The sequence below is a fragment of the Dermacentor albipictus genome, unplaced genomic scaffold (assembly GCF_038994185.2).
Source record: "Dermacentor albipictus isolate Rhodes 1998 colony unplaced genomic scaffold, USDA_Dalb.pri_finalv2 scaffold_16, whole genome shotgun sequence".
NCBI classification, from domain to species: Eukaryota; Metazoa; Arthropoda; class Arachnida; order Ixodida; family Ixodidae; genus Dermacentor; species Dermacentor albipictus.
The window spans coordinates 1,904,972-1,930,893 of NW_027225570.1; the positions used below are offsets into that span (position 1 = coordinate 1,904,972).

General features: G+C 46.0%; 1 protein-coding gene across 3 annotated transcripts in view; it reads right to left on the bottom strand.

Moving 5' to 3' along the window:
- Window positions 1-25,922, bottom strand: part of LOC135899650 (methylosome protein WDR77-like) — a 225,214-nt gene that overhangs the window by 120,767 nt on the left and 78,525 nt on the right. For all 3 annotated transcript variants that reach the window (XM_065428958.1, XM_065428957.1, XM_065428959.1), the window contains one exon: window positions 9,859-9,911. In XM_065428958.1, coding sequence (XP_065285030.1) covers window positions 9,859-9,911 — 53 coding nt within the window. The remainder of the gene's footprint in view (window positions 1-9,858; window positions 9,912-25,922) is intronic.

The following is a 25,922-nucleotide window of genomic DNA, read 5'->3' on the forward strand; positions in this document are numbered from 1 at the left end:
TTCTCTGCATAGCATAATTCGGGCTGTACTGGTAAATCAGCCGAAAGATCAGCAGCATTTCTCCACCCATTGAACAATTTTTCTCTTAAAGCTTGGCAAACTCGATCAGCCAGTGTAGATGCTTGAAACTCTTCCTTTGTTATGCTTACTGAAACCAAGAACAGTACTTCCATCTAGTGCTAGTTCAGATTCAGCAGGAACAGGTAGGCAAGACAATGCATAAGCTATGACATTATGATTACCCTTGCAGCACTCAATGGTGAAATTGTAATAAAGTAATCTTGCACTCCATCGTAAAATCCTTAATGTACATTGTCCAGAACCCTTTGAAGATGGCAATGTAATGGAAGCTTGATCCGTCCTTAATGTGAACTCTCTACCCCACAAGTAAACGTGCCAACTTCACAAGCAAAAAGACATGCCAATGCTTTTCGTTCCCCTATGAAGTACCGTCATTCTGTGCGAGTTAATGTGTGGGATGCAAAAGCAACTGTGAATAATTTATTTCTGCACTTTTGTTGAAGGACGGCTCCCAAGGCAACGTCTGAGGCATCGACTGTTATGACAGGTAGATGCAGTTGAAACAAGCGCACCAGAGCATGCAAAGCAAGTACAGTAATCCCTTGTTACAACAAAGACAGCGGGACGGCGAAAGAATTTGTTATAAGTAGTAATTCGATATAAGTGACCACTCAAGAGAAGCTTCTTTGCACTGAACTGTCTATCCAGAAGACACACATAGTCTTCAAGAATAGCAGCAGTAGTCTAAGCTCGCTTGTTACTTCTGTGGATGCATTCCTTGGGAATACAGTAGTTGCATTTCGGAAGCACCGCAGCTCCTCCACCTTCCCCAGTATCAACAAGGGAAGCTTGTCCTTGCCTGTTGCATTGGCACCAAACAGCACAGTGATGCGCTCCTTGCTCTGTTTTCCTCCAGATGAGGATCTGCTAGCAGTAGTGAATGGGCAATGCGGTAGCATCTTGTAGAAAAATGCTGCCTCATCTAGGTTGTAGATGTCTTTGTCTTCATACTTTTCAAGTAGAGCTTAGAGTTGATGTTGGGGCTATACATCTACAGTGTCATGGTTCACGGCTGCACTTTTGCCAATGATCAACTTCGAGGTCACGCCGTGTCATTTCTTGAACTGCTCAAGCCAGCCATTGCTGCACCTAAAACCTTTATGGCCCATTTGGAGGGCGAAAGCTTCGGCTTTTGCAGTAGGTGCAGATCCATGTACGGGAAGCTTTGCACTCCTGACGTTTTTCAGCCACCGTAGAAGTGCACCTTCCTCTTCAGGGTATTTCGAATCCCAATTCCTCTTTCTCTTCACCAAGAAGCTCTTTTCAAAGCCATCCAGCACAGCTTCCTGGTTTTTCAATACAGTTGATAAAGTAGATGGTGGTATGCCGAATTCCTTTGCGATGTCAGTTTTCTGTTGGTCACCTTTTTCCATTTCTTTCATCAGTAGCGCTTTCTGCTCCAAAGTCAGACACTTTCGCCCGGAGACAGAGAGAGCCATTTATCACTGTAGGCCACAAAAGCACACGCGAGACATGCCTAACGAAGCACTCCGGATAACACACAATCGCAAAGCCTGCAGCACGGATCCAAACGCTCGCACTGTCAGCACCAAAGTGACTGAACGCGGCAGAAGCTTCAAAATGTCGTCAGGGCATCTCGCTTTCCTTGTTAGAGCACGCTGGTGATGGCGACGGTTGCAATGGCGGGCTTGGCATCATCTTCACGGGTAGCGGAAGAAAGGCGATAGGAGTTGTGGAGAACAAGAAGCAGGAATTGTGGAAGCGCACTCGTTAGCGGAAGATTGTGCTTTGGAGGGCAGGCCGGAAGAGGGCAGCTTTGGAGGAGCAGCAATGTTGAAACTGGCAGCGAGGAGGCAAGGAGTTGACATGAAGGCGAGTGAGAAAAGTGACTGGCATCCAAACGGCTTGCAGACGGGAGAGAAAATAAGGAGGGGAAGGCAGTCGCTGCTTTAACAGGGAGGCTGTAGAGGTCATGGAAGACTACGAGAGTATCACGCTGGAAAGCACTGCAAATGCCGTGGCTCGAGTCTGAGGTTGTGTTTGTTGTGCTCAAAAAACGATTAGCCGCTCATTGTGGGTATACAGTGTGATCGTGAAAATTGAACTGTTTTGTAGTAGGGGCTTTGCATGATCACTGGGCAATACGAGAGTTTTTCAGTGCACCGTTGTTGACAACACTCTGCTAATTCTACAGACCGAGTGTCGGTGTTCACACACTGTGGTTTCCGTGCCATTGGCAAATGTCTAGGAACAAAATTCAATGATCCTACCAGGCATTTAGGCTGTTTGTCTAAAGTCAGATGGCGTAAATCAAGCATGACTGGCTCGAGGAAATCACTGGGGAAACAACAGCTTGCATTGATTCGTCATGTTGACAGCCTGACTCGCTGCTGGTGATGCTTGGATTTTTTGTGTTTTCTCCAAGTTATCAGTCGATTTGCACTGTCAAAAGTGCAGCGAAGCTAGGGGCGGTGTTTTACTGCAATGCAAACCGATTATGGTGAACGGCAAGCAAATTTCTAGGCTGGCTTCCCAAAATCATCTTCCCGATTTGTTAACGTAGCTGCTCGCATCGAACATGGCACTTTTAATCGGAGGGACCTTTCATAAGTGCTCTTTAGAGAGATAAAACTTTGCTGATCGAGCGCACCCCATGGAATTTTACGGCAAGATTGCCTATGTCTTCTGGCCACTTTTCGGCATCCAAGAGAACGTGGTTTTCTGGCCCCGCAAATCGTCAGGAAAACTTTATTTTCATGTGAATTCTACCCCAGGGGTACCAGTGATGCAATTGCAACCAAGATTAACAGTCTGAGCGTGCTGCATCATGGCATTTGACAGCTTTCGTTCGCTCCGCAATAAACAGCTGGGAGCACTCAGCACTCACTTGGTACTCATTACTAGGCGGTCATCAGTCGTGGGTTTGGTACTTTTGTGGCCCAATCTGTGCCTGCATGGGACTAATTCATCGGCAGTATTGAATTGACACTGCATGCGCAAAAGGCTCGGCGGCGGCGATGCCTCTGCTTGCCACTTCGCTGTAGGCGGGTCAAGCTCTTCGGGCGCTTCCAGTAATGCGGCTTAAAATGCATGCGTTTGGGTCGGGACTGGTAGAAATTTCGAATGAAGTGGTATTTTGAGCAAAGTGATTTTGTTATAACGAGGGATTACTGCACTTCCTTAACAGGCAGGAAGCTGTACTCAGTATCCTGATCACAGACGAGACCTTGTCCTTGCCTTTGAAGTTTCCTTAATGGTTCTACCATGTCAGCATATTGCGGGAAAAATTTTGCATAATGCCCTGTGAGGATCAGAAATAAATGCAGAGCCTTCCTGTCATGTGGCTGTGGAGCTTCGACAATCGCATTGATCTTGTTGTACGTTGGCCATTTTAAGAAATGTTATGTCCTGCGAAAGTTAGTTCTGGGACATTGAATACACACTTATGGTTCAACTGCATGCCAGTATTACTTATTTTGTAAAAGACAAATTGCAAATCTCTATCGTGGTTATGTCGAGTATGATCCAAAATAAAAACATCATTAAGGTAACATAATGTACTGGGACAGTTTTTTAAGACAGGTGAAATGATCTGCAGAAAAGCAGACGGTGCAGATGTCAAATGGAAACACACTCTTAATGTAAGGGATCATCATGAGTAATAAAAGTGGTAAGCTTACAGCTTTTCTCGGATAATAGAACCTGGTAATGTGTGGATTGTAAGCCCAACTGACTGAATATGATGGCATTAGCAAGTCGATGCAACAGTTCATTAGCTCTCGGTAGCGAAAAGGCGTTGACCACGATGGCCTTGTTGGGTTCCCAGAGATAGAGACAAAGTCGACTGGAATTGTCCTTTTTACAAACCACAAACAGCGGGGAAATCCACTCGGATTCTGAGACGCATTTGCTGATGTCAGCCATTTTCAGTTGATGCAGTTCAGCTGAAACTTGCTCATGGAGCACCAGCGGTAGGGGATGAAGTTTTGCCGAGAATGCTTGCACAGAAACTCACAGACGAACTTCATGCATGAAGCCCTTTACATGTCCCAGTTGCCCTGAAAATAGATGAGAGAATTCCGCTGGAGCATTGTGCGGTAGAGACAATTACTTGATAGCCGGATCAGCCAGAATTCCTGACACTTGTTGACAAGTGAGTGAAAATCCTTGAATATCGATGCCTAGGGCTTGAATGCCGTCTAGGCCTAGAAGAGAAATGGCACGGTCCGTGATGTAGAATGTAACTACTGCAGACGTATCATGGTATTTCACTACCGTGGAGAAATGTTCTGAATGCATTATTTCTTGCCAAGAGTAATTCTCGAGTAGGAGATTCGAAGCAGACTGAGGAAAACCCTTGAAATGCTCTTCGTACGTGGCACTGTTCATCAGAGACCTAAGCTCCCATATAGACAAGCAACTCGTGCGAAGTATTTGCAATGAGGACTTCAGCATAAATTATTGCCCGATAGGAATTCGGTGCTTGTATTATTAGCACGGAAGAGACTATTTACCGACTCTGTTTCAGCAGAAGAGGAAACGAGCTGATCTCTTGCAGAAGATGCTCAATCCGTTCAGTTTCGTGAATGGCAAACTGTAGAATAATGTCTCACTTTTCTGCAGGCATGGCACGGCATGTAAAGTGCTTGGCCGAACAGCCTGGATTGGATGCTATGTGCTAAGTTGATGCACAACGGTAACAAGTGACTGCGGCATCTTGACTGGCTTTGTGAAATTTTTGCCGGGCGCCATGTTGGCCGGTTCCCCCGGTTTGTGGCTTTCTGCCATGTTTTCCGGCGCCATGTTGAACCTGTCAGTTCGAGGAAGGAGGCTGGCGAGGACCACTATCTTGAGCACCCGAGCGAGGAAGGTGGCGGTTAGCGATGGTTAGCGACACCATCTTGCCGCTTCGTAGAGACACGATGCATGGGAGAACCTTTTTTCCCAATTTTTTCAGCTTTCTGTAGCATCAGCAAAGGTCCTTTATACAGAAGCCTTTCGTGGATTCATGTAGATGCGCCGCCTTGCAGAATCTGGTCTCACAGCAACTCGTCATCTAAGCACCAAAGATGCGAGCAGGTGCCAACCAATGTAATTCGGTGACAAAATACTGGAAATTCAGTCCTGGCTGCTGTTTGTGATGCTGGAAAAATAATGCAGTGTACCAAGCAGTTGTTACTGTCTTCATAATGCAGACACACAGAAGACACATAGTATGCCTTGAAAAGTTGTAGTAGCCAGGTCCGCTTGCGACGTGAGGTCAAAGACAAACACTGCCCCTCGAAGCCTATGTTGGCTAGTAGCACGGCCTTTTTCCTGTCATCCAGTAACGCCTTACCTCCGGTAGACTGCAGAAACATTTGGTAAAATCGTTTCCAAGTCAGCCAAGGTACTGTTTGTGTACCAGGCGAAGCAAGGAACGGTGGTGGCGCGAAAGCCATGGTGGGAGCAGCGGAAGGGAAGGCTGGTGTCGATGCAGTCATTGACTGCGAAGGAGACAGAAGTGGCAGGCGGAGCATTATCCATGGTGTATGCAGTAGGAACGTTTTATTTACCTCATTGTCAATGTATTTGTGTAGTGCAGTAGCGTTGGGACGATACCAGCCGAAGAGGAGCCTACGAAGCAGACCTAACAGCCGGGGTGCAGAGCACCGCAGAAGAAAAAGGATTTCCCTTAAAGGGGGCAAAACACTGTCACCCAAGATCTTGCAGTTTTCTGCGGGAAATTCTAGTGGAGGGCTGTACACGTGTAAAAAGTGAGCAGTAAAAGCACATTTCTGTCCAAACCATGAGCCAGAACTGTAGCGTTCCAAAATGAATATGGTGTGTCTGTTACAGATTTTATAAAATTGCTTCAACTTTACCTTTCCTCAACCTTCGCTGAATGGAATGGAAACTTTTTCCTTCGAAAAAGTGGGATATATATAGGGTCTTATATTGCTCCCTTGTTGAGCGATTTATTTTTGGCTTACCTAGACAGGAACATCATGTAACAGTTGGGCAATCCAAAAATCAAAAACGCTTTTGGTTTTGTGGATGAATTTTTTTTATTCCGTTTAACTGTGAGGACAGCTGTATTGCAACCTCCGTTTGTAAGACATTGGTTCTGTTTGAAGAATGCATAGCTCTGCTCTCACGCACACATGAACTTCCGGAGAATGGATCCATTAGGTTTTTACATCTGACGCTATCCTTTGCCCAGCAACATGCATGCTGGATGTATGAGCTGCATGCCAATAAGCCTCTATTATCCAATGCATTCACCCATTCGAAACTGATTAAGAGAGGTATCGTTCATGCTTGCTTGCATAATGCCCTAACAAAATCCTGCTATCATTTGACAGAACCCAGTTTCAGCTCGCAGATCGCTTGGCTGAGGGCGGCAGGGGACCCTAGCAACCTTCTTGTCTCAGTCTCGGAGAAGTTGTGTAGTAGGTTAAGCACTGACCCTCACAGCATTGAGCCTCAGGTACACGATCGAAGAAACAATACAGTTGTTATCCCGTACACTCATGAGATCTCTCACAAACTTAAGAAAATAGGACAAAGAGCAAGTATCGATGCTATTTTCTCTGCACCTAGAAAACTTGCACAGATTTGTGTTAGAAGTAATCCTGTTGCTGAGGGACGTAGTTATACGGATTGTTCGAAAGGTGTAGTTTACAAGATACCCCTGACATGCGGTCAGTCTTATATAGAGCAGACAGGTAGATGTCTAAATGTTAGATTGCAAGAACATAGCAATAAAGTGTGTAAATGCGGCTTTATTCCGCTCTTTGAAAAGACCAGTATCTTAGCTAGACATCCTAATGAAAACACTAGACTTATCATTGAAGCAGCAGCGATCACTAAAGGTGACTCAGTTAGTAAGCCATCAATTGCATTAACCGATAAAGAACTTGCTTTTCTGAGGTCGCACATGGGCGCTCGTTCAATTTAAGGAGGCGGTCCTGGTTTCTTTGAATTTTTAATGCGTACTCATGCTGGCTTTGTGCTTTGGAGGGGGCGCTTTTGTCTTGGTGTCTTGGCATATATATCCTTGTAACTCAAAATAAAAACCAGCTGGAAGTCGGTGCTTGTCTTGTTCGTTCCTTCGGTCCCACTATCAATGTACTCTTTGTAAGTGATGTTTGCAATGGAATACCAACTAGCTCGTACCGAACCCTCCTTCACTTGAATTTATTTTATTGCACCCGATGCCAGTAAAAAAAAAAAGCAAGCCAAACATTTGGCTGAGCACTGCCTGCTGCATGGGTCGGCGTGCGAACATGGTCAGCATCGCGCCTGGCCTCAGCTTTTTCACAAGTATCCCAAACTCGGCGAGCAGGCATAAATTGTCGCTGTAGCTGCCTGGCATGAAGTGTTTTGAAAACAAAACAAACGCGCCAGATGAGCACCAGTCCTTCCTGCCCATATTTATCTCCCAAGCCTTATGCTTGACAGGCTCCTTGAGGAACCTCAAGTATGATACGGAGCACTCCTGTCTCCGTTCACTCTGGCATGCCACAGTGCTACATAGGCGCATGTGGAATTGTTTCAGCCGCTGCAAGTTGAAAAATTCCAATAGCAAGCTTAACAAAGCAGAAGTTTCTCGCATGTGCGCACAGCTGAAGCACCGATTCTTCACTAGAATATACATGCTCGCTCGGCAAGCTTGCAGCTTGTGTTGTCAAGGCTCGCGAGCATGCCAATGGTGCTCGGCTGCTATGCCATTCCAAGTGTAATAAAAAATTCAATTACAATTTATCTGCTGACTCAATTGTGCTAAAATTTCGCCAGCGTGTTCTTGAATGCACGAGATTTACCTCACATATTACAGATTATAATCGAAAATTCTGTGTCATGTCCTCCTTAACAAGGACCAAAGAAGCGCTCAGTTTATTCCAGCAGAAAAGAAAGGGAGCACGGCGGGGTACATTTACAACAATGGGCATGGTGTTTCAAAACCAAAACTCGGGATATAACACATTCCCCTGTTGGATGAGAGTTAAAGAGCACCATATGGCCAGAGTTTATCAAGAAGCCACAACAACGTCTCTCAAAATCCAATATGCTGTTTCGAGATACTACACTTCACAACCTGAGAGAACAAAACGCTCAAGATGTACTTTTGGGAATCGATGCCTAATTGCAGAAACATTCACACACTGCCCGTGATTCCTACTGCGGCCCATTGATTGCAGTGATTCAGCTAGTATTTTTAGTATCAAACACTATAATTTTATTTATTTATTTATTTTATTGTACCCTTAAGACCGAAGTATTACAGAGGGGAGTGGGTAAAAAAAAAACATACACAAGTAAATAAACACAGCAGCATTAAACAACAAATGTGATTAGTTAATTGCATCCGGGAGTAATGATGTCTGATAAGGCCGAACGAAACTTTGAGTTGTCCTTGATTGCGACAACTGCGCCGGGAAGGTGGTTCCATTCCTGAGAGGTCCTAGGAATGAATGATTCGTTACAGGTTCTGGTGCGGCACTGAATGATTCCAACCTTGTGGCTATGGTCGATGCGAGAGGAAATGTAGGTAGGAGGTGATATTAGATTATCGCGTAGGTACGAATTGTGGAAATATAGTTTATGAAATAAAGCAAGGCGAAAGCACTTACGCCGGGCTGAGAGAGGAGCAAGCAGCAAAGAGTTTTTCACGGCAGTTACGCTTGATGTACGGCTGTAGTTGCTATGAATGAAACGTACGGCATTGTTTGGATTAGTTTGAGTGATTGAGTAAGGGTTTCGAGGTGCGGGTCCCAGATGGATGAAGCGTACTCCATTTTACTCCTAATAAGCGTTTTGTATAGAATTAATTTTAATGATGTAGGAGCAGAAGAAAAGTTTCGGCGAAGATAACCTAGCAAGCGATTAGTATTGTTAATTACGTTGTCGATGTGCAACGACCAGGAAAGTGATGAGGTTATGTGGACACCTAGGTATTTATACGAGGTTACGACCTCCAGGGGAGTATCATTAAGGCAATAGTTCGGTGGAGGAATATGGCTGCGAGTTACATGCATACATTTACATTTACTTGCGTTAAGTTGCATTAACCATACGTCACACCAGTTAGAGATAGCGTTTATATCGTCTTGTAAGAATTTGTTATCAGATTTGTCCGAGATTTCACGGAGGATAACACAGTCATCTGCGAAAAGGTAAATGTTAGAACAAACGTCATTGGGTAAGTCGTTAATGTAAATTAAAAAAAGAAGAGGGCCTATAACAGATGCTTGGGGCACACCAGAGTCTACAGGATTAGATGAGGACATATGATTTTCAACCACAACATACTGTGACCGATTAAAGAGAAAATGTTCAAGCCATGCAAACAGGTGAGGATCAAGATTAAGTTTACTAAGTTTAAATAGAAGTAATTTATGGCACACTTTGTCGAAGGCCTTGGCGAAATCAAAGAAAACAGTCTGCGAAAGAACCTTTGTCGAGAATAAGATGAAGGCTGTGAGTAAAAGAAAGAAGTTGGGTTTCACATGACAAGTTTTTTCGGAAACCATGTTGTGCTTTTGTAAAAAATGAATTATTGTCTAAGTGCTTAGCTAAATGTGAGTACAGAATATGTTCAAGAACCTTGCAAGGAATGCTTGTGAGGGAAATGGGGCGGTAGTTGAGTGGCGAATGTTTGCTACCGGACTTATGAAGTGGGACCACCTTCCCGACCTTCCAATCTGTAGGTAGCCGATGGGTATCTAAGGATTGCTGAAAAATTTTCGAAAGCAGAACAGATGAATAAACAACAGTATGCAAACATGCAAACAAAAAGCACTTCTGAATAAAAGAAACGCCTGTTGTGCTCACCTGCCACATATGTCCTGGAGCACTCCATAGAGGTCATGTCCCACAGCTTGATCCTGCACAACACAAGGACATTCACTGCACTTGGCTGTGTAACCATCCTTTACAGTGCAACAGCATAGAAAAGAGAGGGATGGACGAAAAAAAAAATTCTGCCAGATCCCACTTCCCAATGCCTGTCAAAGTTTATGTGATTCCCATTAAAGCAAGGTAGTGACACTGCACTGCCACGGCCGAAATAGGTCGTGTATGAGCTATAATATACTGTAGCCGAGCTCCTCTCCCGTGCTTCCCTCAGGACATGCTGCGCCACCTAGCGATGTGCCCTCAAAGTTTACGCGTGGCCTCTAAGACGGGTGTAGTGGCAGCGCATGCTAACACTGAAAAGTATTCTCTCACTGCCCGTACGCATTCGTGGTGCAGTGCTAAAGCACCAGGCTGCTGCACTTGTGGTGCAGGTTTGATTCCACCTAACACCGGATAAATTTTAAAGGATTATGTTTTCTTTTTTCATTGAAGGGCAGGCGGTATAAACACGCTAGATAGAGCCAAAGTGTCTAAAGTAGGCTAAGAATGCTATTCACATAAAAAGGAAAAGAAATGTGCAACACAAGTATGTGGCGTTCATATTGCGCCCTATTGCGCCTCATATGCTGTATGCTTTGGGGGTGAGCAAAAACGTGCGAGAGTGAGCCGAGAACAATGGTGGCTTGATGAGCACCATCCTTCCATACAAGCAAGGGGAAAGGGGGAGAGCAGCAAGCTAGCGGTAATGTGACCAAGCCGGCACAAGTGGAGCAGGAGGCGCCCGGTCCTATTCTCTTCTCTTGTGTGTGTCCGTTTATTTGGCGTCTTTATATTTTATAATGAACAGCTACCAACTAGCCCAACAGGAAGTGCTTCTAAGGAGCAGGAGGGGGGGGGGGGAACAAGTTTGCATGTGTAACATTTTCAAGTGTGGCCGTGGCTTCACATGGCTGTCAGTGTGGCTGAACATATATGAATAGTGTACACCCAGTTTTATATGTAATCTGCAAGCAAAGAGTGGGTGTGCTGAGATGACATGGCATCATGGGCGCCGTCTTCCTGTGCACTTAGTATTTGAGGTTGCGTGATCTCGAGTTTCGGAGGCGGGGTGAAGCAAATGGCAGATGCAGCATTCATTCCCCGTTACCGGCGCTTTTCATGACGGTGTCGTCCCACTGCGGGCAACACTATCAGCTGTGGGGGCAGAGTAGACACCAAAGCATACCGCACGCTTCGCTGCATACTGCAAATGTGAAGATATCGTCGATACAGCACAAAACTGCGTCTTTCGTCACCAACTCTCAAAGTCAACAAAATTAACAGTTTCCAATTGCTAAAAAATTGAGGTATTGTGGTTCCTTACACGAATGAAAAATTCATTGGTGGCTGTACTTATTTGCATAAAAGGTTGAATTTAAATATTACAAAATTTCAATATAATGAAGCAAATTGCCTATTTCCCAACTTCTTTATATCAACATTTATCTGTATTAGCAGCCCAGAGCAGTCCTTGCTATGAAGCACCAGCGATGAACGCGAACAAAAAACCAATTGAATAAATAGATTTAAATTGCAACTAGTGAACTCTACAGAAATTAAGAAACTTGCACAACCTCCCTGCAATTGTCAACCCCTGGCCATTTAACCTTGGCTGACAGGGTGCATGCTTCATGCATGCATGCTCAGTGCAATGGCCCACAGCAATGTCCCCATTGATCCCTGTTGACGATGGCTTATGAAGTCTTGGGCACGCTTGCTCCACGATGCACAAACAGTGAAGTGCCACCATCATCTGCCACTGTCATCACCGCACCATCATCTCGTGGCGGCAGCTGCTGATTCAAAGTTACGATTAGTAATCGGCTGCATCTCAGTGATCCTGACAATGTATAAATGTACACAAATATATCTGACGAAAAAATGGTGATGAACGACGAACCCTGGGGAAGAGCCAAAGAAAGCTTCACATAACAAACAAAAACAAATTAAAATCATGACCCGCAAAGACGTTCCCCTGCCTTTCGCCACGCTTGACATTTCAGCCGGTTTCAGCGTCATCGTTGTCTGCAATCCGCTTCCTACAGCCCTGATGGCTCTTCGCGGCGAAGCACTTGGCCATGTTCAGCCTATTGATGACATGTTTATAACCGACGTGCCGGATGCTTCGTATGCAGAGCTCACCGACTTCTGTGCACTTTCCACTTCTGCTCCGCCATCGCCTGACTTATTCACACCTTTCATTGCCGATGACCTTACTTCCGAGCAGCGCTCCCAGCTTCTTTACCTACTTGCCCAGTTCCGCTCTTCTTTTGATGTCGCTCAGCCTACTCTGGGTCGCTCGTCAACCGTCAGCCATCACATCGACACTGGCTCCAACGCGCCATTGCGGCAGCGCCCGTACCGCGTATCCGCCAAGGAGCGTCAGCTGATCAGTGAGCACGTGGACATGCTTCAGTGTGGCGTCATTCGACCTTCCAATAGCCCGTGGGCATCACCGGTGGTTCTCGTCACAAAAAAAAGATGGTTCCATTCGGTTCTGCGTCGATTATCGCCGTCTCAACAAGATAACACGCAAGGACGTCTACCCGCTACCGCGCACTGACGACGCTCTGGACAGCTTGCAAGGCGCTAAATTCTTCTCTTCGTTGGACTTACGCTCGGGCTACTGGCAGGTCCCGATGTCAGCAGTTGATCGCCCTAAAATTGCATTCGTTACGCCAGATGGTTTATACGAATTTAATGTGATGCCATTTGGCCTATGCAATGCGCCTGCTACCTTTGAACGAATGATGGACAATATCTTGCGCGGCCTAAAATGGAGCACGTGTTTGTGCTATCTCGACGACATCGTTGTGTTCGCCCCTGATTCCAGCACGCATCTTCTTCACCTTCGGCAAGTGTTGACGTCCTTGACCAACGCAGGCCTGCAGCTGAACCTGAAAAAGTGCCAGTTGGCCGCGCGCAAGCTCATGATTCTGGGTCACGTCGTATCACAAGACAGCATTCGCCCCGACCCATCCAAACTTCGTGCCGTGGCAGAATTTCCAAAACCTAAGACACTCAAAGAACTCCGCGCCTTCATCGGCCTCTGTTCTTACTTCCGACGCTTTGTTCGCAATTTTGTCTTGATCATATCACCTCTGACACAACTCTTAAGTCGCGCCAACGACCTATCCTCCTGGTGTCCTGCATGCGACACCGCGTTCGTGACCTCACGCCGTCTCCTGACGTCTCCGCCTATACTGCGACACTATGACCCCACCGCCCCAACTGAAGTGCATACCGATGCCAGTGGTATTGGCCTTGGCGCTGTCCTTGCGCAGCGCAAGTCTGGCTACTCCGAGTACGTCGTTGCTTACGCCAGTCGTGCGCTGACCAAAGCGGAACGCAATTACAGCGTCACAGAAAAAGAATGCCTGGCCATCATTTGGGCACTCGGGAAGTTTCACCCCTATTTATAAGGCAGGCCTTTCAATGTGGTTACTGACCATCACGCCCTTTGTTGGTTATCCTCTTTAAAAGACCCGTCTGGACGCCTTGCCCGCTGGGCTCTGCGCATTCAAGAATACGACATACACGTCATATACCGCTCAGGTCGCAAGCACACTGACGCTGACGCTCTGTCCCGCTCTCCGCTGCCAGCTGACGCGGCCTCCCTCTCCACCATTAAGGCAGTATCCTCGGTCGACATCGATACGTTCGCATCAGAACAGCGCAAGGATCCTTGGGTGGCCTTTCTTTTGGATCTCCTTTCTGGCTCGCCTGCATCTCCCATCTCCCGCTCCCTGCGTCGCCAGGCTGTCCATTTTGCTGTCCGGGATAAACTCTTGTATCGACGGAACTACCAGCCCGGTGGTCGCAAGTGGCTCCTGGTTATCCCTAAGACTTTGCGTTCCGACATGTGTGCGTCTTTCCATACTGACCCACAATGTGCACATGCAGGCGTTTTGAAGACGTATGAGTGCCTGCGGCAACGTTACTACTGGCGCGGAATGTTTACTTTTGTCCAAAAGCTTGACCGCTCGTGCCCGCAATGCCAACGCCGCAAATCTCCGCCTCATCCAGCCCACGGATTATTGCAGCCGCTTCCGTGCCCTGCTCGTGCCTTCGAGCGTGTGGGAATTGACCTATACGGCTCGCTACCACTAACACCCGCTGGAAAACGATGGATTATTGTCACAGTTGATCACCTTACACGCTATGCCGAAACCGCTGCTCTACCTGCAGCGACCGCCAGTGACGTTGCATCCTTTCTGCTCCATCATTTCATTCTTCGTCATGGCCCACCTCGGGAGCTGCTGAGTGATAGAGCCCATGTGTTTCTGTCGTAGGTGGTTGAAGCTCTGCTTGCTCAATGCCGCATAGTTCACCGGACCACCACGGCGTACCATCCTCAAACTAACGGACTTACAGAGCGTTTCAATCGCACCCTTGGTGATATGCTCGTCATGTACGTTTCATCGGAGCATACAAACTGGGACATCATCCTCCCATTTGTCACGTACGCATATAATACGGCTAAACAAAGTACCACAGGATTTTCTCCATACTTTCTTCTCTACGGTCGCGATCCTTCCCATACCATCGATACGGTTCTGCCTTATACACCAGACGTGTCAGAATGTGCTCTCGTTTCAGCCATCGCCCGCTACGCCGAGGAATGCCGTCAATTAGCCCGAACGTTCACCTCCGCTGACCAACAACGACAAAAAGCCAATCGTGATGGCGACGATACGAATCCGAACTTCGCTCCCGGCACCCTTGTCTTGTTGTCCGTGCCTTCTACCACGCCTGGACTTTCGACAAAACTTCTCTCGCAGTATGATGGACCATACCGCATCGTCGAACGGACCTCTCCCGTCAACTATGTCATAGAGCCGCTTACATCGACATCCGACAAGCGCCGCCGTGGACGGGATGCTGTTCACGTGCGCCACCTGAAACAATTCTATGACCCGCTCGTCTCCACGTCGTAAGTCGCCAGGATGGCTCCGCTTTTGCACCGGGGGTAATTGTAATGAAGAAGAAGAGCACAAGGACAAGGCCAGCCAGATCGTCTCTTCCATGCCTGCTGTGCAACCAGTGGGCCAGCCGGATCGCCAGTGCTTGGCACGAGTGTGAGCCGCTCGAGCTACCAGCTGTTCCTGCTCTGCGTCACCTGCCTCCTCGGTTACGAAGAGACGTTGCCATCGGAACTGTTCAGTGCACCCATTACAAAGGCATGATAACATGGGTGAATTTATATAAATGCATGGCTGGCCTAATTATGCAAGTAAACAAAGACGGAAGAGAAGAAGGCCGTACAAGTATGATCCAAACCTTTTCTCTTCTATTTGCATGGTCCTTTCGCTGTTAGGTCCACCATACACTCAGACTTTTTAAAGCATTGAGTCATTTACAGTGACCAGCAGGACCAGAAGTCATTCTCTTGCTGCTTCTGGGTGGCTTTGTCAACACTCGAGCATTTGTGGACCCCTCTCGCTTGGTCACACATTTTTTCATAGCCTCCATATGAGCTTCGTCTTGACCCTACATTCATTTACAGTCAGCTGTTAAAATGAAGTCATCAGGACCATAGATGGACTTTGTAACAAATGCCATTTAATTAAAAGTAGAGGTGCTAAATCACTCACAGTGAGGCTGTACACGCATTCCAACAGCACGGGAGCTTGTAAAATGCAGTTAAGCCTCGATGTAACCAACATGCATATTTTTAATATAATAAATCCCAGAACATAAAAAAAAAACTTAAAATCTTGCTCACCAATATTTGCATGTAACGACTGTGTGCATGTAACAAATATTGGATATCACCAAGGTATATTCAAATTAGATGCACCGTTGTAATACAGTGAAACCTCGGCATAACGAACTTCAGAGGACCGCAGTAAATTGTTCATTATGAAATGTTATAGCAGAAGCCCCAAAATTAACCACTCCACCGATTAGTACATAAGTTGTCACCATATGAGCTATCCACATAAATGTCGCTGTTGGCTCTCGGCCTGCGCTGTTGCTATTTTCCATAGATTGTGCCGCCACGAGCTGCTGAAGCACTCTTATAACAAGAGTAACGTGTGCAAAACAGACACTGACGTCAAGCAAACTATGGACAAAAATGTAGCTCCGTGTCACCTCGAAAGCCGAATGTTTCTTGCTGTTTGTTTATTTTTCACATTTCTTGCCATGAGCACTGCAGTTATCTTGTTTGAGACAGACACCTGAACTATGCCAAAGCGCAAGCGCATGTAAACGACACCGCCCTGAAAGTGCAAAGTGCGACCGTGTGGCATCCGCATGAGTGCGGAGCTTACATTTGTCTGCATGCGTAACTAGTACAACTGCAGAAAGTGCAAAAGAAAGAGGCATGCGCCAAAAAAAGGGTGAAAGAAGGAAGAGACGCGCGTCTGTTGCTAGGTGACACTTTCCTGGGTGGAGCATGTGCTCGCAAAACCTGATGTGTCGTCTCGTCCACAAAAGATTGAAAGAAAAAGGTTTCTTGCTCGCATTTTTCTTTCTTGAGCACCGTTCCGCATTTTCCGAACCCATGCACCATGGTGTCTGCTATCTGCGCACTGTCGTCTGCTAGCCAACTGTTTCAGCTGCCATGAAGGATACATGTAAATCTACAAATCTGCAGATTTCAGAATATCAGTTCGTAGTACTGAGGCGTTGTTAACATGACAAGGAAATTGAATAATGTTTGTTTTTCTGAAAAGTTCAGTATTCTGAAGTTCGTAGTACTTAAATATGTTTACATTAAAACTATATGAAGACAGGAACGGATGTCTCAAAAGTTCATTAATCTGAAAAGCTTGTTAATGTGGTGCTTGTAGTAACGAGGTTTCATTGTAACAAGGTTCAAATGTACACTGTTAACACATCTGCACATGACAGTTAGGACGTGGCAGGGCTCAAATTCTGCCAACACCCATCTGTCAGTTATCATCAAGGTACAGTTAGGCCCCAGCAGGTGCTGCCATGTAGTCAAGCAACTTTCAAAGAACTCTGCATCTCCAGGTCGACATGAAAAAACACAATAGGCCACTGGGTTCAATGTATCGCGAAATTTTGTTCGGATTTACTGAATTACCGCTTTGTATTGAGTGGAGTCTGAAGCACTGTCGGCGCACTTACTCGCACTCATTTCAAAGGCGTGAGTGCGAGTTGCCAGTGAGTGTGAGCGGAGATGAGTGGGAGTGCGCGTGAGTGCCAGAGTGTGAGTGGAGGTGAGTGTGAGTGAGTGTGAGTGGAAGTAAGTGTGAGTGAGTGCCAGTGAATGTGAGTGGAAATGAGTGTGAGCAGAGGTGTGTGAGTGCCGGTGAATCTGAGTGGAGGTAAGAACGTGACTGAGCACAGTGAGTGTGAACGTGAGTGAGTAGTGCGAGTGTGAGTGGAGGTGAGTGTGAATGTGAGTGGAAATGAGTGTGAACGTGGTGTCTGTGAGCGAGTGGAGCTGAGTGTGAACGTGAGTGTTAGTGGAGGTGAATGTAAACGTGGAGGTGAGCGTAAACGTGGTTGAGTGGAGGTGAGCGTGAACCTGAGTTATTGAGTGCGGGTGAGTGTGAATGTGAGTGCATGCTTGTGAGTTGAGGTGACTCTGAATATGAGTGTGAATGTTGGTAAGTGCTCGTGAGTGTTGGTAGACGTAAGTACGACGGTGAGTGAGTGAGCATGAGTAGACGGGAGTATTAATGTGGGTGAGTATATCACAGCTAGCACAACAATACAAGATGTTTACAATTCCCATTAAGAGGGGCATGCGATAGCACAAACAAGCTATGTTCGCATCGGAAATCATGGGAGGCTGTTGTTGGCGGGAACCTATCGAAGAGGAAGTGGGCGCAGCATGGAAGGCACGTGCATGTGCCTTGTCCGAACTTCATATAAAACCCCGTTTAAGAGTGTGCGCACCATCAACCGACAGTGGCTGAATGGGTTAACGTGCTGGTCTCGCAATCCGTAGTTCCTGGGGTCAAATCGCCAGCCCACAATTTTATTGTCAGGTTTCTTTCTATTTATTTATTGCCTTTATCGGAAATTTAAACTCAGAGCCAACAGAATCCGGCACCGGATTTTCTGTGGCCCCGCACGAACAAAAACAAATAGCCATCTTTACAACTCAGGCTGACAAGCACGCCATTGGAACTCGACCAAGTATTTTCCCGGTGATCGTAGCCTTAGGAAGAGAGGGGGCTAGCTGGGTGGGGGAGTGGGGGTATTTTAAAATTTTGCCTTTATGGTGTATGCATTACACATGATTCAGCGAACCAACTTTTCAGATAATAAATTCCGGGGTTTTACTTTCCAAAACTACGATATGATGAAGAGGCTCACCGCAGTGGTGAACTCAGGATTAACATTGAACAGCTGGGGTTCTGGCATTCCGCTTCTAGCAATATGTGGTCACGGCGGCCGGGGATCGAACTCGTGTCCTTGAGCTTAGCAGTGCTACTTTTCAAATATAATGGCACTTGGCAGAACCACAAGAATAGTCTCAAACAATAGCACAAACACAAATGCCAACAGATTCTGGTGTAAATTCTGATTACAGGTATTCTGGGCTGTTCATCATATTTCTGATACCTCCACCCAAAACTGCTTTGGTAGCAAAGTGAAAATAAAATCTGCAAATTTTCCAATTATTAGTTTCTTCAGGACTGAAAAAACTAAGCATAGAGACATATCTCCTCATCTCAAGCGCCTTGCAGGCTTCCTCTCGTCACTTGACACTCGCCCTCCCAGTTTCGGCGCTTGCTCAGGAGGCGTAGAGCAGCTTCCATTGAGTTACACGAGTTGAGACATTAAATAATAAGTTGTACTGTTTGCGCATGTGTTTCTATCGTATCTTATATTGTGTAATACTTGAGAAACAACGAGAGAGCACTGTTAACCTGCCAGAAATGAGTGATCTTAGCGCATTTCAGCAGAATATCTGCATTTCGTCATTATTTATTTTGTCACATTGTGTTGGCTGTCTGCTGCTACTAGAAACTGATATGAAGCCAGGTCACTTTCTTCAGCCCAGCGAAACTTGCTGTGTACCACATTGCTGTAGTTTATGTGCAGTTTTTTCGTGTTCTGGGCATTTATTGTGAATTGTGTGAATGGCTCTTCCGCTGAATCCTCGTTGTTAGGTGGGCCAAGGATGGAAAAATATTTCCTTCCTGCAGAGAAAAGAGCGTGGACTGAATGTGCTCAAGCAGGCAAACAGAAGTCACATAGTGTTTATTTATTCTTTCATGAATACTGCCGATCTCACAAGAGATCACTGCAGGGAGGGCATACATATAAATACAAAAAAACAGAATAAAGTAACTTGTACCATGAAAAACCCTACCAGAATTAATACATTAAATTATTAGTAGCAGTACGCTTGGTATGAATAAAAATAGAAATCACGAAAAATACAATGACAGAATGCGTGATGATGTGATCAGTTTATTCAATGAAAATCCCGATACAGGTTTTAAAAAAATATTGTTCACAGAAACTGTTCAGCATGGACATTATTTTCAACCATAGCTAATGTTACGCTTTGCTTGTGTGGCAACTGTTAGCGCGCGCGCAAAGCGCAGAGACATTCAATAAAAAACACGGCATCCAACGGCAAGAAGCTTCATAGCGAACACCGAAGCACCTAGGCCTAGTGTTGCCGCCGTGGTGGCTGCAGCTGCCAACGTATCTGCGTGCAAGAGCGCCGGTTCGAGGCGGCAAGGTAATCAAAATGGCAGCGGTGGTGGCTTTGATTGATTCCATTTCGGCGAAGAGTTCATAGGTCCGAAATTTCATACTTCTGATACATTAACTCTATGGTGTACGTGGTCGTGCTGCGAAGCCGTTCAAATTGTCAGGAATCCGAAAAGTCGGTCATTGATTGTACACTGGCAACTCCTCCAGCCAACGACAGGGCATCAAAGACGATTCATTACGATTCCTGTCTGTTACTCGAGCCAGCATTACCTCGACTTTCGATCCTTTCAATAAACTTACAGCTAATTTTTCCTGATAGAAGCACAAATGCTCTGAGTTTTCCCTGAGTTTTTTCAGACTACTCAAAATCCCTGAGATTTCCCGGTTTTCCCGGTTGGTAGACACCCTGTGAGTCTACTGCATTCACCGTTTGAATCAGTTCGAATTCCCGAGATGCCTTGAGACCAATAATGGCATGGCAACCTTTGGTCACAATAAAAAATTTAACGTGACGTTCTTGGCCATTTACGCTCAGGACTTCTGTTGAGAATCCTACATGCTTGATAATGCTTCCGTTATATGCCGTTAAAACTGCTGTGCTTTTTCTTGGCTCCACTGCTCAATTGGCATGCCTGAACACAGACAGAGGTAGTAGGTTGGCTAGCGAGCCAGTGTCTACTTTAAATCGCAGTTGTTGGACGGCTATCTTGCTGCGAACCGTCCAATCTGCTCCCGCACTATCAGTTATACTGCCCACGCTAATATTCAGGATATCAAGTTATCATCGGCCTCTTGTGTTTCATCGACTTGGTTTATCTGGCATCTTCTGCAACATGCTACGAAGTGGTTCTTTTTCTTGCATGCGTAGCAAAACTTTCCGCAAGCCGGACATTCTTCTGGCACATTAATTCTTCCGCATTGACGGCATCAATATTGTTTTTTGCTGTCTCGTTCAGTTTCTCTCGTGTACTCTACTTGTAGCCTTTCCTTCAACCACGATGCATTTTGCTGCGCAGAAACTTCGGCTGCTTTGCACATTTGATCAGCTTTCTGCAAGCTAAGGTCCTTCTCACGAAGTAACCTCCGCCTGAGCTTTTCGTCATTGATACCAAAGACCACTTGGTCCCTTATCATAGATGGTTAAGCTCTCTAAGGTTGCAGAGTTTCGCTAGCTTCTTCAGATCCTGCAAAAAGCTTTCGAATGGTTCAGCCGCGTCCTGCACTCGAAGGCGGAAAACGTGCCTTTCATAAACTTCATTCCCTTCGGGGACACAGTACCCTTCAAACTTCCTGACCAAAGTTTGATAATCTTCTTTGTCCTCACCTTCGGCAAACACGAAGTTGTTGTACATGTCCAGGGCATCGTCACCTGCGGTGCTGAGAAGTATTGCCGCTTTCACAGCTTCCTTCTTTGGCTTGTCTGACGACGTCACTGTGATGAAGAGGTTCAACTTCTGTTTAAATAGCAGCCAGTTTCTTCTCAAGTTTCCGGAAAGCTGCAATGGCTTTGGGGGCTTGACAGCGTCCATTCTGCTGCCGAGAAAAACACTTCTGACACCATGTATCGTGTCTGAAGTAACGGATAGAGGCGACTTGTTGCTGAGCAAAGAACGACCAACTGGTCGTTTATTCATATGCTTACTGGCGTAGGCAGCGAGGAAAAGGAGAGTCAGGGAAAGAAGTGGCAAACGATATCGGCGCACATGCGCGATAGCCCCTTCTGAACAGAAAGCCCTCTACGTCTTTCAAGAAGAGGCAATTTGAGAGCTTTCTTTATTTCAGTCAAACTTGCCGTGTGCAAGTAGTTCTTCTATATGAATAGAGCGGCTTTATTTTGAAGAGACTCCAATTTTGTTATTAAGTATGCTTGGTATGGGTTCCAAGTCAAACGCGTAATCATAATGCAATTGCACTAATGTAGTGTATGATAAAATCTGAAGTGTCTGCATTAGCTAAACGCAGATTGTGCCTGAGAAGTCTGAGTGTTTTAAAAGCCTTGTTAATAACCATATCTATGTGAATGTTCCATAAATGGTCGGATGCTAAATGGATCCCTAAATATTTTATGATGGGTACCAACTCTACAGTCATGCTGTTTAGAGTGTAATGGCAAGTTTCGGGGTCAGATATTGTGGTAAATGTCACGACTTTTGTTTTTGAGGTATTAATTTCTATTTGCCATTGCGTACACCAATTGTTAATCTTGTCTAAGTCCAATTGTAACTGAAGTGATTACAGGGTGTCTACCAAGCTGACATTTCCAAATTCCCTGAGTTTTCCAGGTTTTCCCTGAGCACGTTTGCTAAATTCCCTGAATGCGCCAGAACTTTGTTTTATGTCAAGACAGGCTGAAACCATGTTGCCCGATGCTGTCACTCTAGTAAGCATATTGAAACAAAAAAAATGACTTAATCCAGTTTGAATATTAAGGAGTAATATCTATTTTATTTAAAAAGAAAACAGAAGGAAGGTGTTCGTAAAATTCACAGTGAAAGAAATGATAAAACCCATAGCAAATTGGGTCGAACATTTTCAAATACGAATGTAAGGAGATGCATACATAAGTAAATATTTTTTGAATATGAGCTATTTCTATCAACTGATAGCAAGCTCATCGGTATGAGGCCTGAACTTTGCCACAACTAAGATTCTCTCTCAGCAGCTGGGAAGTCAATCTCAACTGTCCTGACAATGACATACTCTCAGCCCGTACAAAACATATCAGTGTTGGGTTTCACTGCTTTAAATAGCTTATTTTGGTTTGAATGAGGGACACCTGCATCTTGGCATCAGCCAACGCTTTGTTTTTTGAGCTCAAGCTCCTTCAAAGAGGTGGCGGCACGCTTCATTTCCCGTCAATTCCTCAGGACATCGGTCCTTCCTGTTCTCATCCTCCTTCTGCCACGCGTTCACCCCATGGATCATTTGAAGCATCCTCTTGGTCAGTTGTACAGTCAACGTCCGATTTTTCGAACTCTCTAGGGGCCGCAAAAACATCCGAAAAATCGGGCAGTCCGAAAAAAATGAATGCATGTCTCTAACTGCCTATAAGGGCTAAAATTGGCACAGGCACGTCCGCAAAAGTTCTTAAGGCCTGCCAGTACACTTATTAGGCATATCAGTGCTCGTACTGTGACAGGAGATGGGGGTGCACGCGCGTATAATTAAGGAATACATACTGTGTCCCGTCACAATGGCCCCTTCCCACGCTTGTTAAGCTTCACCGCCTAACACTGCTGTAATGAGGCGAAGCTAACTTTCGGAGACTGGCATTACGAAACGCGCTGTGTGCGCTCCGCGAGCTTCGAAGCCAATGGCGAAGATTACAAACGTGGTGTTGGTGCCATTTCTGACAGCGGCGAATTCTTTCAATGAAAAACATGGCACCGCACGGCAAGAAGCTTAACAGCGAACGTAGAAGCAGCTAGGCCTAACGTTGCCGTGGTGGTGGCTACCGCTGCCGGCGGATCTGCGTGCGATAGTGCCAGTTCGAGGCGGCGAGATAGTCAAAATGGCGGCGGTGGTGGCTTTGATTAATGCCATTTCAGACCTGCAGTCAGGGCAATATACATTTACTATATGGAGTACGTGGTGGTGTCGCAAAGCCGTGCAAATTATCGGGCATGTCCGAAAAAGCGTCTGGAAAATCGGTCGTTAACTACACTGGCAATACATCGTGCCGATGACACGGCGTCAATGACGATTCATTGCGATTCCTCTGTTACTGGAGCCACCATTAACACGACTTTCGTTCCCTTTCAATAAAGTTTCAGCTAATTTTCCCTGACAGAAGCACAAATTCCCTGAGTTTTCCCTGAGTTTTTCCAGACTGTTCAAATTCCCTGAGAATTCCCGGTTTTCCCGGTTGGTAGACACCCTGGAATCAGAAGGCTCAATAATGTGCCTGTATATCATGCAATCATCTGCAAACAATCTGAACGTAGAACTCAGGTTATTGCTTATGTCATTACAGTAGAACCTGACTATATCAAACTCACAAAAAACGCCTATCAGTTCGATATAGAGCATAATTCGATATAGGCTTCCTAAATAACTGAATGTCATAAAAGCGCATACCATTTGTAAAATCACTTTATTGATGAACCTAGCTTAGTTTCGCATGACAATCCTGCATTTTCTTCTGCTTGAGCAATTTCGCTGCCTGCGACACACACACTTCTCCACATCACCTAAGGAGTCGGTCGGAGCAGCTGAGGCAGCAACCTTCCGCATTCCCGCAGAAGCACCAGACAAGTGCGAGCGCACCAATCACTTCGAAGGACGAGGGCAAAGGACCGTTGTTGCTTTCCTCCTTGTGCCAACTTTCACTTGTGCTCGGTACGATATCGGCAATGTAGTCTTCATTTTTGGGCTCTTCCGTGGCTGCGACACCATCATTTGCACTCACGAACTCATCCACCATTGATTCGCCAACAGCTTCCTGAAATTCTGACAGCTCGCTCCAAAGTTCGGCAACACCGGCAATGGCTTTGTCGCATTCATCAGAATTTAGTCATCACTGAGCACGCGGAAGCCGGCACGGCTGAAGCAATTTTGAATGAACCATTCGTACATGGCCGTGCGTACGCGTCGGGTGCCACGGGCATCAGGTCACGAGTTTGGCCACTTTAGCCCTAATCTCCCCCTTATCCTTCCAAGATCGTGCTGAAAGTGCTCCTCGCAATCTTGCACGCTGCGGGGACATCCAACTTCTCACCGCGTTTGACCCGATTTATGATTACGAGCTTCACGACTAAAGGCGAATTCTGCCTCTTCATCCCAGCAACACCGCACCAGAAGGCCCGCAAGGTGTGCACACAATGCACCAGGAAAAGCAGCGAGACAACTCGCACTTCCGCCATCTTGCACGATGAGGGCACAAGAGCCTCTGATTGGCTGTCTGAGCAAGCGCTGCGGGCGGGCCAGGATAATTTTTTGCAGGGGGTTGGTGACGGCTCGTCCGAGGCAGCGCGTTCTTGGTAGGGAGAGCGGTTGAATGGAGCCACGCCACCAGGTTTCCCCGTCACCACGAGGGAAAGCCAACTTCTGGAGGCACGTTTCCACCACTTGACATTCATATATAGGGAGTTGCTGTTATTTTTGTTCGATGTAAGCGTAATTTTTGCTATACATACTCATTGTAGCTATACCGTGCCCAGAAATTGTTCTATATATAGAATAATTTGATGTAAACGAGTTCAATATAGTTGGGTTCGACTGTAATATAAACTAACAAAACAATAAGATAGGTCCGAGCAGACCCTTGTGGTACTCCAGATTTAACTTGGGGGAGGGTTGATGAATGACACTTAACAAAGACTGATCGTAGCGATTGGGCAAAAAAATTTTAATCCAGAAAATAACCTTCAAATTAATGTTCAGATTGTCAAGTTTTTTTATTACACATTTGTGTGGAACTTTATCGAATGCTTTCGTGAAATCTACAAATATGGCGTCTATTTTAGAGTGAGCACGAACAGCGAAATGAAGGTCAGTAATTAATTTGAACAGTTGTGTTTCGCAAGATCAACCGTGGAGGAAGCCATGCTGATTCACAAAAAAGTTAGTTATGCTTCGCCAGATAGCTCATGATGGCCGATGAGATTATGTCTTCTAGTAATTTGCAGCTGATGTTGGTTAACAAAATTGGTCTGTAATTTGATGGGTTAGAAGTATCACCAGATTTGAAAACGGGTATGACACACGAAATTTTCCAGTCATTTGGGACACAGCCCATATCTATTGATTGCTGATGAGTGCGAGCACAAGTGAGTGCCAGTGAGTGTGAGCAGAGGTGAGTGCAAGCATGACTGAGTGCCAGCAAGTGTGAGTAGAGGCGAGTGCGAGTGAGCGTGAGCGGAGGCGAGTGCGAGTGAGTGCCAGTAAATGTGAGCAGAGGCGTGAGGGAGTGAGTGCCAGTGAGCTTGAGTGGAGGTCAGTGCGAGTGAGTGTTAGTGAGTGTGAGCGGAAATGAGTGTGAGTGAGGGCCACTGAGCAAGAGTGGAGATGAGTGCAAGTGCATGCCAACAAGTTTGAGTGGAGGTGAGTGTGAATGAGTGCCAGTGAGTGTGAGCGGAGGTGAGTGCGAGTGAGTGCCGTTGAGCTTGAGTGCGAGTGAGTGTGAGTGGAGGTGAGTGCGAGTGTGAGTGAGTGCCAGTGAATGTGAATGCAAGTGAGTGGAGGTGAGTGCAAGCGTGAGTGGGCGCTTGTGAGTGTGAGTGGAGGTGAGCGTGAACGTGAGTGAGTGCAGGACCTGAAAAAATTATGGTGAGTGAGTGTGAGTGAGTATTCTCCTATACTGCCGACCTATGACTGTCGGTAACATTCCTTTGGACAAAGCCACTAGG